Consider the following 13,701-nt stretch of genomic DNA (forward strand, 5'->3'; position numbering starts at 1 on the left):
AATAGAATGGGGAAAAAAAACCAACAAAACAAACAACCAAAAAAACCCAGGTATACTGCCACCTGAACTCACTGCACATGTACCAACAAACGTATCACACCCCAGCCAAGGCACATGCTTTGCATGTACACAGACACCCATTTACTCAAACTGAAGCATTAAGCAATGGCTTGACCCCACACTTGTATTTCCTCCTCTGACCACAACTAACTAAAAATCAGGGGGAAAAATGGGAGTGGCTCAGCTGATAAAGGCAGCCCAGTTGCTTGTGACTGTCTGTTGAGACGCTCAGGAAAATCAGAGTTATTTCTGTTTTTAAAATGAATGCCTTGCAACAGGCACTAGTGATACAGGTTTTGAGGTCACGGGATTATTTGTAATTCATTGCTTAGAACTGAAACAGAGATGAATGCACACATTAAAACAATGATTCAGTATTTTGGGTAATAGATCCAAGCAATTATTAAAAAAAAAAAAAAAACAAAAACCACATAAATAACATAGCTTCCTTGGTAAACAAAATAAATTCTGCATTTGCTATTCATTTATTTTTTAAAGCTATTAATATAGAAGTTTCAGGATAAAAACTGCATTTGTTTTTACCCTTTCTGTCCAAGAACAACTTTGACCCAACTCTGAAGCTACCAAGCACTGAGACAATTAAGTATCACAAGGGCAGCAGATGATCTTCAGAGCTTAACTGCTTCGTGTCTCAGTGTTATCCCACAAACTCCATGTCTCATCTTTCCCATCTTCTTATTCTGCAGGCTAATCGCTGTCTGAGTTCTTGTCTTCAATTTCTTTCTCACATAGGGCACGTTGGGATGAATCACTGGCTTCTCCCAATGGAACTGCCCCCTTCCGCTGTGGCAAGACACTGAAAAAGGCCTCCTTCCAGTCTCTCTTCTCCAGGTACGCAAGGATGATTTCAAACACTGCAACGTCAAGAAACACTATCAGCTCTTTTACAAGAAAGAAACTGAAGCACTGATAGGGACACAGCTCCAAATCCATTTTTACAGACATTTACATGCATTTGAGTAGAGCCGAGGAAGTGAAGGAAGAAGCAGAAGTGGCAATCTGATACTGTTGCAGTTTAAAGCAAAGCACTTTCAGTCTCTAGTCTCTATAGTCTCTCGGTTACTACAGCAACACTTTTCTGTAGTTGCTCCACTTCGAATGGACTTCTCTCAGGGACAAAAGAATGTCCCCCCAGTCCTTCAGGTCTCACAGGTGCCTTCTATACTGGCATTAACACTTTCCCATGTTAGAAAGGAATACTCCTGTGGATGCACTTTAACAATGATGTCGCTTCCCTCCCAAATTATAACACAAAGAGTCCCAAGTCTTCCTAAAACCTACTATAACCTCATTATCTTTCTCTTCCACTTCTAACTGATGAAATCTGAGCTTAAAGCAAAAACTCTCATTACTCCCCCTTTCAGCAACCATTAATAATACAAACTTCTTGCTGTTGCTATTATATTAACCATACTGTTACCTAACTCCTTCCTATTTCACCTCCTAAAATTTTCCCTGGTTGACAATAGCTCCAAAGTGCATTATATGCAAACTATGTAATGTAATCAGCAAATTCTTATTTAGAAAAATCCCAGGCTGCCCCTCCCAAAAAACCTCTTAACATAAATTGCAGCCCTGCAGCAGCAGGGAAGGCAGGAGGCGGCCCGATGGCTCGTAGGTTAACCAAGCATAGCTAACAAATCTGGAGTGCAGGGGTGGTTCCTCAAGCTTGAGAAGCACTACAGAAGCTCAAGCACTACAGAAATAGTGCTAACACCATTTGAGAATGGAGACTTCAAAAAAACAAAACAAACAAAAAAAAAAAAAACACAACACACTCAGTGCAAATGTTCCACATGAGAAAGGATCAGAGGAGCTATGAGGAGCTGCACAGATCTCATGCTAAGAGTCAAGATACAGAAAAGCATTACATTTACTAGAGGTTTCCTAGATCCAGGTTTCCTGGACAGCCTGCCAGGATGCCCAGATTACAGGACAGTGTGACACTGACATAGATGGCCATTTTACTGAGCAGGTTATTCACCTTGGAAGCACGGCGTAAGCATGAACTCTCAAAGGTCATAGCACTGCATTAAGACCACTTTAAGTTATTCCAGAGAACATCTGTGGCAAAAGTGGCTGCTCAAGAAAAAAAAAAGAATACAAGGAACACCCTTGCTTTGGAACTTGATACAGTAAAATTAGAACTGATGGAAAGAGAGAGGCTTCAGTGATATGCTGCAATAGCAACAAAAGCATTCAGCAAGGATGTGAGAAGACGATGGGAGCAGTTAATAGACATCACTGCAGACTGGAACGTAACATGGTACTGTAACATACAGCAAAATGAATTTGCCTTGGCATAGAAACCTGAACAGATATTTGTGTTCCTCATGCCATCATAACACGCAGACTCTGAGCCATTGTAGAAGTATACAGAGACACCATCCCAATGAAAGCTATAAATAAGCAAATAAATGAAAAGCAGGATATGGACTCCACTGTTAACAACACTAGCGATTTCTCACCACCAGAGGGCCCCGTTCAATTTAAGTGCTTCAAAGACTGACAAGGCAGTTAATAAAGAGTTTCTTTGAGATTTTTTAAATTCACCACTATTAAAAGCAGTTCCATAGGGACCAAGCAGGTCCCACAGTCTTGTCTATCCCATGCTCTGGTCTTCTAGCTTCAATCCCTGCACCGAGAGCAGGCACCCAGATGTCAACCAAAACAGAAATGGGGAGCAATCACAAAAGCAACAAGATGCGTTCTCAGGACAACAAAAAAATCTCAGCGCAAATAAGCTTCTCTCTTGCACAAAATTTATACGAAACTTGAGAGACAGCTTGATTCTGTCCATCTTCTTCATATCTAGTAGCATTTCCCTTGACAACTGTCTTTTTTAATTTAGCTTGTGTTATTAGGGTTACAATATGGACCAGGGCTATGATTACAACCACAATGTCCCTCCACTTTTGGCAGTGGTGGAATTATTCTTGCCTGAAATCCTTAAGCGAAATACTGTCATAGCAGAACCTCACTAATGGTCTGTGTGTTATGCTTTTCAGCTCTGACCTGAAAATATTTTAGGAGAGTATATTTTAGGGAATGTAATCCCACACAATACGAAATCCCAGCAACTAAACTGCAGTAAAATCAGGTGCCTAGAAGTCTAGCGCAAGAAACGTGCACAATATCATAAAACAAATAAACAAGCGCCCGAATAAGTGATCTCTTTTTCTCCCTATAAGGCAGCCTCCAAAAATGTTGACACTAGAGGTCAGTATAAGACTACTGCAGAAAAATTCTCCAATAAAACTTTACAGACAGCAGAACTTCTAATAAGTAGCACAAAGATTTGCTAGTGCCTACATAAAGAACATGTAAAGATTAAGTTTTAGAAACTATTTCCTTTATGTTTAAATATTCTTTATTATCATGCAAACGTGCATCTCATCAATCACTGGCCTCTCATGAAATTAAAGTTATCGTGCAACACATTAATAACATAACAAACTTACACAAGGCAAGACAAATAAAATAAATGAACATGAAGTGAGGCAAAATGAAAACTCAAATGCCATGTTAAAAAACTCCCACAATGGTCTGTGCAGCCCCTGTTTTCTGTGCTTTTTTTTTTTTTTAAAAAAAAAATGACACTGGAAAATAATCACAGAACAGGAGGACTAGAAGGCATCAAGACTTCATCAAGCATAATTGTATACTTCAACCAAAACCAGGAAGCTAGGTAAAAATGCAGTTATGAAAGCTCAGCAGACGGAGAACTGCTTAATCAAACTAGGTCAGCATACAGGTACCTAAGCAGTTACAGCTGAACAAAGCTGTCAGAAGACACGAAAAAACATCACATTCTTAACCTCCAGTGGAATAAAATACACAGAATGGTTTTTCAGTGTTTTGTTCACTTATCCACTAAGTCTGGAAGTAAGGCTGGGGTGGTAGCAATGCCAAAATGAATCACGGGACAAGTTAAGAGAACAGAAGGTGCAGTTCTCAGTGGATAAGGCACTTCCTTAGCTACTTTTGTATTTCCCCATACCTAAAATACTTAAAGGTTATGACTACTGCATCCCAAAGGCAATTAGATTCAAGAAATACCAGCTCACTAAAAACTGGATGCTTTCACTACAGCGCACAAACCGAAGTTTCAAACTCAGAATTTTGCAGGTACGTTCTGTAATAGCATCATCATTCAGTATTTCAGAACTCACCATGATTGACTGCTAACACTTTCCGACTGTTCATCTTCACAAAGCTTCCCAGAGGGAGCTGTGCGTGACCGATTCCTTGCTCTACAGCTTTTTTGTAAGTAATTCCCTGGAGGAAAGGCATAAAAAAGAACTGGACTGAGTACCACAATTCCATATCAGCGCATACAGATAAGACTACAAGCATCATTTTTTGTCCAGAGTCTCATCAGTACTGCCTCACTATTGCTGAGGAAGATATTTAAAAACAGAAAACTATCCAGATAAGACAGTGTCTGCTTCAAGAGTTACCTCTGGAAAACATGCCACCTCAAATACATGTCACTCTATGATGTATGGTCAGAAGGATGGCAAACAAGACCTGGTCATACAGGTCTAGAACATGCTGGGCACGGCCTGCTTCAAGGGCAAGCCTGGGGTGAAGCACAAAGTTACTCAGTTTAAGGTAACCAGGTTGTTTTGTTTTGTTTTTTTTTTTTAAGGAAGAAATACAGGGGAAAATAAAAAAAAAAAAAAAAAAAAGGAAATTCAGTACCTGAGAAGCAAACAAGTTTTGGAAAGTGTGTACACTTGCACAGTCAATAAGTATACAGAGGTTAGCCTTGGTAAGATGTAAAATCAGTAAAGCCAGCAGGGCCGATGACGCCCTCTCTTACACATCAGACTCGCAAGAGGTTAGATTTCTCACAGGACCTTTCAGCCCCAGCAATAAGGGCAACTCAGCCCAGCACTGTCATTGAAGACGAGAGTGCAAAACTAGAAATTAAAGGTTCTCAAGATGAAAGCAGTGTCCCTGCTTGTGTTTCTCTCCCTCTGATCTCAAAGAGCGCTAAGTATCACAGCGGTGCTGCAGTCAGCCCTGAAGAGGATTCAGGCTCTAGTGCAAACCAAGCTAAGTGCCCATCAGCATCAGTGGTGCTGACACAAGGGAATCACAGAGGAGATCAGCAATGCAGAGCAGTCAGACGAGTCTTCATTTAAGCCCCCTAAGGAAAGCCAGATGCCAGAAATTGCACTGTCAGATACTGGCTGTGTGACAGCCTTTCACTTGGGATTGGAGAAGGAAGCTGATATCCCGCAAGCCGTTCTAGGCTAGGCTCAGTAAAATTATCACCTTGGAAAGATAATCAAAATAAATGAAAACACTCACCAGTGTTGTAGGCTTGCAGTAAACTCCACAAGGAGCCATCCCCAGAGAGAGAGCCTTCCTCAGTGGCAGTCAGTCCTTAAATGGGGTCTAGGAGAGGTGCAGCCATGCTCCACCCCTTCCTGGTAGCACAGGTGAATTGCTTTCACCTGTGCTCTCACAGCTGACTCACTGCTCACCTCAGGTGATGAATCAGAGGTTCAGGCTGTGATCAACAGCTCCCATACAAGTGAGTAACCACTTGTATTATAATGACCATAAGGGATTCGCTTTAGTTTCCTACTAGCCTTTAAGTGTGGACTAACTGCTTTAGTATCATTGGTGATGCTAAGAAAAAAAAAAAAAAGGAATTAATCTTAAGCCTCAACACATCACCAGAAGTGATATCGGGGCTTCTTTGAACAAAAGTGGGAACAAGTGTGGGAACAAAAGCACACAAAAAGTGCTTTTATTTCCCAGCTGCATTCTCCATGACTTTCCAAGTTCACACAGCACAGTCCCATGTGCAGCTATGGAACCACATCTCTCAGGCACCTGCATTACTTCACTAAATTCTCCTGTCAAGCAAACTCATTAAAAAAAAAAAGGATATTCAAGATTCAAGCACTGCTCTTCATCTATTTTTGGGTGCATGCACATACAAGCACACACACAAGTGCATGAAAAGAAACCAAACCCTTCTGTCTGAAAATATGGCCCTCAGTAAGCTGAGCAGCGTTATGAATTCCGTTCCTATATTTAAAACTAAAAGATTAAATCCTAAAAAGCCTCAGCACGTCTGCACTCTGGAACACAAGTCACTGATACCACCACAAGCTTTACTTTCTCTTTTCTGCAACAAATTTTTAATGAAATCTTTGTTGAAGAAGTTTTCTTATTATTTATTTTTGTTAGTTTATACGTGTGCATTATTTACGCAAAACAACATGTGAATAGAAGAACTGTAAAGAAGCAGCATACCCACAGTTTACCTTGTGGTGATTATGATCCACCAGTCCTCCAATCACATAAGCCTTCCTCTCGTCAAGCTCACCAAGAACGTCTGGGGAATCTGAGGTGAGGTACACTAGGTCTTCTTTCTTTATTAGCTCACTGTAGTGCTCTGTTCTAATTTGGATATCCTAAAAGAGTTCAAAGAGTTACATTTAACTGCTGAGTTGCTGGGCAATCTTTACAGACCCAAGACTGAACCAGCAAAAACAAGAGTCGCTTTACACCCCTCATTCACGTTTCATTACGTCCCACAGTACAGACTGCATACTGCATGAATAATCCACAGACCCACCACAGCTCCCTAGAGCACTGGTGTGTAAAACAGTTGCTGAGAAACTTTCTGAAACGCCAAAAGAACTCTGCAAAACCTTAAGTTCTTGCAATTCCCTTCAAGTGTTACCTTCTGTCCCCACAGAGATTCCAATCCTTTTCAAGACCACCTTTCCAAAAGAGCAAGAACGGATGCAAGCACTAAGCGAACAGCACTTGTTAGGATGTGGGAGGAGAGGTTTACTCTGTGCCTCTGGCGATCACACAAAATCTGCTCAAAGTGGAACCACTCTTCAATCATACCAGCAGCGCTCTTCCCAATAAAAAATTAAAAATAAAAACCAAAAAGAGCACTGCCAAAACAGATGACTGTCAGAACTGCCTAAATCAAGCAGTCCATCAGAGAACAGTATCTGTTCAAGAAGAACTAGTGAAGACTGTGTGTGGAGTGTTCAAAGCAAAAATAAAATCTAGATTCAATACAAGCACTCCTTGACTTAAGTTATACTATTTTAGAGCACAAAGAGCCTCACTTCAACATGATATTGCTCTGAAGTCACAGAAAAAAAATAACCATAGATAAAGCACTGGTCCTTCACAATACATAACTTAGCTAACAATTGTAATGATTTCTTTTTCCCTTATAGAAATAGTCAAATATTCACCTTCCAGTTGACCCATCCTTTGTCATTTTCATTCATATTGCTTTTCAGCTGTCCCCCATGGCTGGTCAAGTAGAACTTTGACAAGAACAAATGAAAGATACACATCACTAAATCGTTAAAATGACAATCTGTTTCCCCACTGTACAATTTTTTTTTTTTTCCTCTTAAGCATTAGCTAAAATGCTCACTTATCATCTAGTTAAAAGTGATAGTGGTGCTAAGACCACATCATGCAGTAAGGAACATAAAGAAATACACAGTCCCTTTTTTCCACCTATGTGTCATAGACAAAACTGGCTATCAGCACTGCTTTAGGGGCACACCAGTATCTGGCACTGCACACCGACAGCCACACACTTTCTTATGTGTATTTTTATAACTTCTGGGTTGAAAATTCATTAGCTAAAATAGATGTAATTTTCTTATTAAAAAAACAAAGCTTTTTTTTTTTTTCCTTTCAATGTCCACCTGTGTTGCAACTGTCTTTTTCACACACTTTGTATGTGACAATACAGCCATACTCAGTTTGTTTCAACATACCTGCACAGGATGGAACGCTTTGCGATTTTCTGCATAACATCTCTGAATTTGCTTGTGAAGCTTCTTAACATCCTGTATACAACACAATTTGGTTTTTTTGGGGTTTTTTTTTTTTTTTTTTGGTTTTTTTTTTTTTTTTACATAGTCCTTCAGACAGACCACCACAAAATGCTTTACCATGAGCCAGAAGCTAAAGAGAGAAAAAGGAGGCTTTTAACTGGCAAAAGTGACTGCTAACAGAGAGAGGACATCAGACTCTGACAGAAGGAACAGCCTTTGTGAAGAGATTCTGCTGACACGGAAACATTTAAACACCTCTATGCACATGCTTGATTTGCATTGTTCAAGGAAACAAACAAAACAAAATCACTGAGATTTAAGCACACATTTAAACATTCAAAATTAATCTCAGGAATCAATGAAATTTGCCACACCACAACACTCAGTCAGTGCCATGCGTGCTCCGCATTACAGTCAAAAAGCAGCCAGATGGGCTTTGCAGAAGCTCAAATTCATGCAGTCTTGCAGGACAGTGAAGTCAGAGCAGTAGAAAGGCTCAGGGTAAAAGCAAGGGGAGAGGTCTGCCTTAAACACTGCGGGCTGCACTCATACATGAGGCTGCAAAGTATTGCATGTTCCTTGTAGGGGTAAAGCTGTTCTGATCTCAAAATGGCAGATCAAGTGTCTTGACCAGTGGCTGGGTACCATGGCTGATCTTTCTTATGTTCACAGGATAGGTAAATATCTCTCCCCCTTTTTTTTTTTTTAATATATAATCCACTCTAAAATTTTAGAGATTTTGTGCTGTCCTGCCCAAACCACTTCTGGTGTACCTAAGAGAAAAAGCTCAGTATCCTCATAACGCTAAGAGTTCTAATTTCCATGGAACCTCTCTAACACTGCTGGGAGCCTCACATTGATTTCAAAGAAAAAAGTAATTGGATGTGGCATTTACAACCTTTCTAGCAAAACCACTTTGAAGCAGAATTGCATACAGTTCCATAGAGAACACACTGCACAAACTGTTTCTATATTCCTGTTTCATGGAATCAAACCAACTCCCACATCTCCATGAATATGATCAGAATCTTCAGCAGGCTTACATAAAGGTACATTCTAAACCCTGAAAAAGTCTGCAACTGATGTGAGCAGTTCTAGGAGTCATTACAATCTGAAAAATACTAACTATCCACTACTGTCTGCTCTGATATGGCATCAACACTGCAACCAGAGCATTGTTTTTGAGAGGTAAATTTGATTTACCTTTAGCACCATCAAGTCATCAAAGCTGCAGTCCACAACGAGGCGAAGCGTGCTGGGAACAACTTCCCTTCGCATACGCTTTCTGTCATTCCCTTCATTACTGGTGTCTGATTTTGACTGACGTTCTAATTTTCTCTTCTGGCGTTTTTCTTTTCGTTTCTGCCTACACAAATAAACATACAGATAAGTCTTTGAAAAGAGGTTCTGCTGAGGCGCACATTATGCACATAAATGCACAGTTCTGTGACGAAGGTGGATGGCCCATAACAGTGGCAGTTTAATTTCTCTCTGTTGCTCACATCTGTGTCAACAGAACCATGAAACCGATAGCCCAACTCTGCTTGTGAAGTTCTGGATATACGCACAAAGATAGATATCTGTGATGATTCAAATGAAGACAATGGTGAGAGTTTTGCGGACTTAAAGGTATTCTGAGTCAGGTCTTCTGCCCACATATGCCTCTTCCCAGCAACAGAAGAACACAGCTCACCATTGCCCAAAAACATTTTCACAGGTAAGTCCACGTAACTAACACTACAGCATTTCATGTGTCAAAAGAGGAAAAAAAAAAAAAACAACAACAAAAAATGAACTCAGTGCTTTACAAGATCTGCCAGCAACAAGGAAAGGCACATCCCATTCCTGAGATTCATCCCTCCTGACAAGCCAGTAACACGCAGTTTTGAAGCCCTCCTCCAATCTGCTTCAAGCTGAGGAACACTTCTAGCATGGAGAAAATGCTTACCTTTACAGCTTCTTCATTCTCGGACGGAGCAGACTATGACTACTGCTTTAAACCTAGTATGGGAAAAAACTGGTTTTTTGATTTGCTAAAACTATGCACAGATTCTGCTGACACGTCACAACAAATTAGCACACACAATCCTATGAAAACCATTTTGTGAACCATACCTTCGGAGATCCTTCTGTTCTTCCCACTGTTTTTGCTTCAGTAGTTTCTTCCTTTGCCTCTTGGACATGGGCTCAAGGTGTTCTGCTTTGCCTGTGCCTTCCTCCCGTCTTTCTACTTGCCTCTCACAGGACTTCACCTCTGCTTCCAGCTCAGGCGCATCAGGGGGCATGGTGCTTTCTGTTGGCGTTCCTGATGACATGAGCTCCTGGCTGGCTTACTGACTTGTATCTCATCCGCGTGATAAATATGTCACAAAAAACAACTTTCCATCTCACCAGTTCTGTAAGATACAAGAGAGTAGTCACTAGAAAGCTATCAACAATCAGCTCAGTCAGAACGAAAGCCATTCTAACGAACATCTATCATAAAAAACGGAGTGCCTTTTGCGGTTTGCTTAAAGCCAGGTTAATAACACATAAAGCACCAGAGCCGCGCTGCACGCCGTCAGAGGCATTCAGCGACCTCGGCTAACCGACAGCGCCGCACCACCCGGGGATGCCCGGGGCACGAGGCCGAAGAGGAGCAGCGCCCAGCGGCACAGCCCCGCCCGCAGCACCCGCGCCCGGCGCTCCCCTGGCCGCTTCCTGAGGGCTCTCACGCACGCACCCGCACAGCTACACATCTGTACGCACACGCGTGTGCTCGTATCCCCCCCCCCCCCCCCCCCCCCCCCCCCCCCACACACACACACAGAAACACACGCGCATCTTTATTCGCGCCCCTCAGCCACCTCATAACTCACCCGGCTCCTCCACTCCCCCCCCCTCAGAACCTCCCCAGAGGCGACGGCGACAGCCGCGCACTGCAGGAGGCGGAGGGGCTCGCGCCGGGCCCGCCGCCAGGCGGCCATCTCCCCCTTCCTCCCCGCCCCCCAGCTCCCCGCGCGCTCCCCTCAGCGCTAACGGCCGCGGCGCGCGCAGACCCCCACGTACCCGCGCGCCGCCCCACGCGCCAGGCCTTCGGAGGAACAACCGCCTCTCGAGCGCACGCGCGCGCCCTCCCCGCCCGCCGCGACTTCAAATCCCAGCGGGCTACGGGCGGCCGTCACGTGCTGCCGGCGGTCACCGCCCCGCCGCCCCCGGCGCTGCCTGGCGGTGAATGGAAGAGCGGTAGATCCGCTTGGGTTGGAAGAGACCTCAGGAATCGCTCAGTTCCAGCCCCCCCGGCCACAGGCAGGGTTGCCGGCCGCTAGCCAAACGGCAGATCTGGCTGCTCAGAGCTCCGCCAATCCGGCCCTGAAACCCCCCAGGAACGGGGCATCCGCCTCCTCTATGGGCAGCCTGGGCACCTCACCGTACTTTCAGTACAAAACTTCCCCCCGACATCCAGTCTAAATCTTCCCTCCGTGAGTTTAAAGCCGTCCGCCCTTGACCTATGATGCCCCTGGAGGATCCGTCGGAAAAGCGCTGCTTCCCGCCCGGGGAGCTGCGTGGGCTCCGCGGAATGAAGGGAGCAAAATAGGCAGAACTTGCTCGGATGGCTGTGCTGGCACCAGCGAGTTCACACAGAGGGCAGCAGAGTCCTTCTGAGCGCTGCCATTCCTCAGGGAAGATGCGCCTTCCAGCTCCATATCTGCATATATAAAAGCCCCCACCAGCTGGCTCTTGTGCCCTTAGTGCCAAAACGCATGGACAGTGTTCCTTCCCCTCCTGATCACTTCGTGAACAACGCTGCCGGGCACAGGAGTAATGCTAGAGCCCTGGGTTATGAGAAAAACGCAGTTTGGGCAGCCTAATTCTGTATGCCGATAGCGGTTTGCCTCTGGCTAATGAGGTGCGTGCGGCAGACAGGAGGTGCGTGCTGCCATCATCTCTTCTCCGTGTGTGTCGCTGTTTGTCTCAAGTTGCACTGGTTCCAGATATACACAGCCTTACAGTTCTGCTGCTGGTTTCAGGTTTGCTATGGCTAAATTAAAGTCACAGAACTGTATGAGGCCACTACTGTAAGACGCTGACCTTTAGCTGCTGTTCATGCTGGATATTTGCTGTAATATTTGATTTCATTTGTGATTATTTCCTGCATTACTTTATAAATAACCAGGTTTGCATTTGCTTCTGCTTGCATCTATTGAAGACCTCAATTATGTTACTATTAGTATCTAGATTTCCACACCAGGTTTGGCTGTGCATCTCCCTGCCCCAGAGCAGAAAGAAGGATGTCTTGGGAGCACAGCTCACTGAACCCCTAGCACTAGCTGGAAGACAAAGATGGGCTCGGATGCTTTGGTGCACGTGGGTTGAGGTGAAAATTATGAGCGTTTGTGAAGGGAAGACAAAAATGTTTTATTGACTCCTGAAAAATGTGAAGAAATCTCATTAGTTTTATAAGGTCATATAAAGATATGAGCTTTATTGTTTGGACTCTGGAAAATGTGCAGCAACAGTAATACTTTGACCCTAATACATATGCCAGCATGGCGTGAGGTGTCCATTAAAGGGCTGATCCCACAACCTCTGCCTGTAGTGGACTTTGGTGGGTGCAGGGCCTTTTCATAGGTGTCATTTGATGTTAAGGAAGTCACTGCTGATTTAGCCCCAGCACAACTGAGGAGAGGCTCAGGCCTCCCCTTTTCCAGGTATTCTAAGACTGCACCAAGTGTGCTTTAAATGCACGTATGTAGTTTTTTAGATATAAATATACATGCATGTGGAAGTACGTAACACTGTTTCTCTGCACATACGTGATGGTTAGAGACTTAGTTGTGTAACAGGCATACAGTTGGCTGGTGTACAAACAACTACACCAATGTAAATGATCTGGCCTCTAATATTCTGGCACTAAGAGAGGCCTTTGTTCTTTTAACTTCATTTCAGGGAAGACATACATTTCCTATGTCCCAGGAGTGTAAGAGGGGGATTACTTTCCCCCAGATTTCCAACCAACATCACCTCCTCCCAGTGAGTGAAGTGTAAAGATTCATTTCCAAAGCAGAACCTATAGTTCTGTTCTTTTTCTAGCTAGAGCTGTTTTGCATACTGATTTTGTCATTTCTAATTTTTTTTTCTAAAAATGAACAGAGAGCTTGGGGAGTTTCTTGTTTACCAAATGCAGCAAAAGGATCAGCTGGAGTGCAGAAATGCATACACACAGAGGTTACCTAACTCTTACATGCAGCAAAACAGTGCTCAGAAAATAGAGCTTACAACAAAACACAAGGAAACAGCAGTATGAAAGCAGTATATCTGCCTGATAACATTTCCTTCTGCAAACTGTGAGAAGGACTTGGCTTATGGATACAGGGATATAACAGGGAAAATCAATCTCTTGGGGCATCCATAGAGACTGGAAGTGTCTCCCGGAAACCCCCACCTGGTCCGTGTGTGCTCTGGGCTCTATTTAGACATCTTCACTTGTGTATACATGAGGCTGTGCCTCCAGTCCCTTCAGTTCAGAAGCATCTTGCAGCCTGAGTTGTGGAAGCAGAGTACCTAAAAACCGGGGAGCAGCAGGAGCAAGGTTTGTTTCTATCAATCCCTCCCTGCCTCCTTCCCTCTATGCACACACACACAGTGCAGAGAACTTCCAGGGGGCTTCCACCAGGTGTGGGGATATGAAGGAGAGGACCAGTTGTGGCTCTGCTGCTTCTCACCATTGCATGACATTTGCAGCCACTGTACCAGGCTTCTCTGTCAGCACAAGGCAATGAAGGAGGCATTTATG

General features: G+C 43.6%; 1 protein-coding gene across 1 annotated transcript; it reads right to left on the reverse strand.

Moving 5' to 3' along the window:
- Window positions 1–768: 768 nt before the first annotated feature.
- On the reverse strand, window positions 769–10,210 carry TRMT10A (tRNA methyltransferase 10A; the record flags this gene model as incomplete). Its single annotated transcript, XM_079534118.1, has 7 exons — window positions 769–935; window positions 4,254–4,359; window positions 6,369–6,518; window positions 7,326–7,400; window positions 7,866–7,937; window positions 9,129–9,291; window positions 10,041–10,210. The coding sequence occupies 7 exons, from the start codon at window positions 10,208–10,210 to the stop codon at window positions 769–771; spliced, it is 903 nt and encodes a 300-aa protein (XP_079390244.1).
- Window positions 10,211–13,701: the final 3,491 nt, after the last annotated feature.

Source organism: Tetrao urogallus, assembly GCF_951394365.1.
Source record: "Tetrao urogallus genome assembly, chromosome: 4".
NCBI lineage: Eukaryota > Metazoa > Chordata > Aves > Galliformes > Phasianidae > Tetrao > Tetrao urogallus.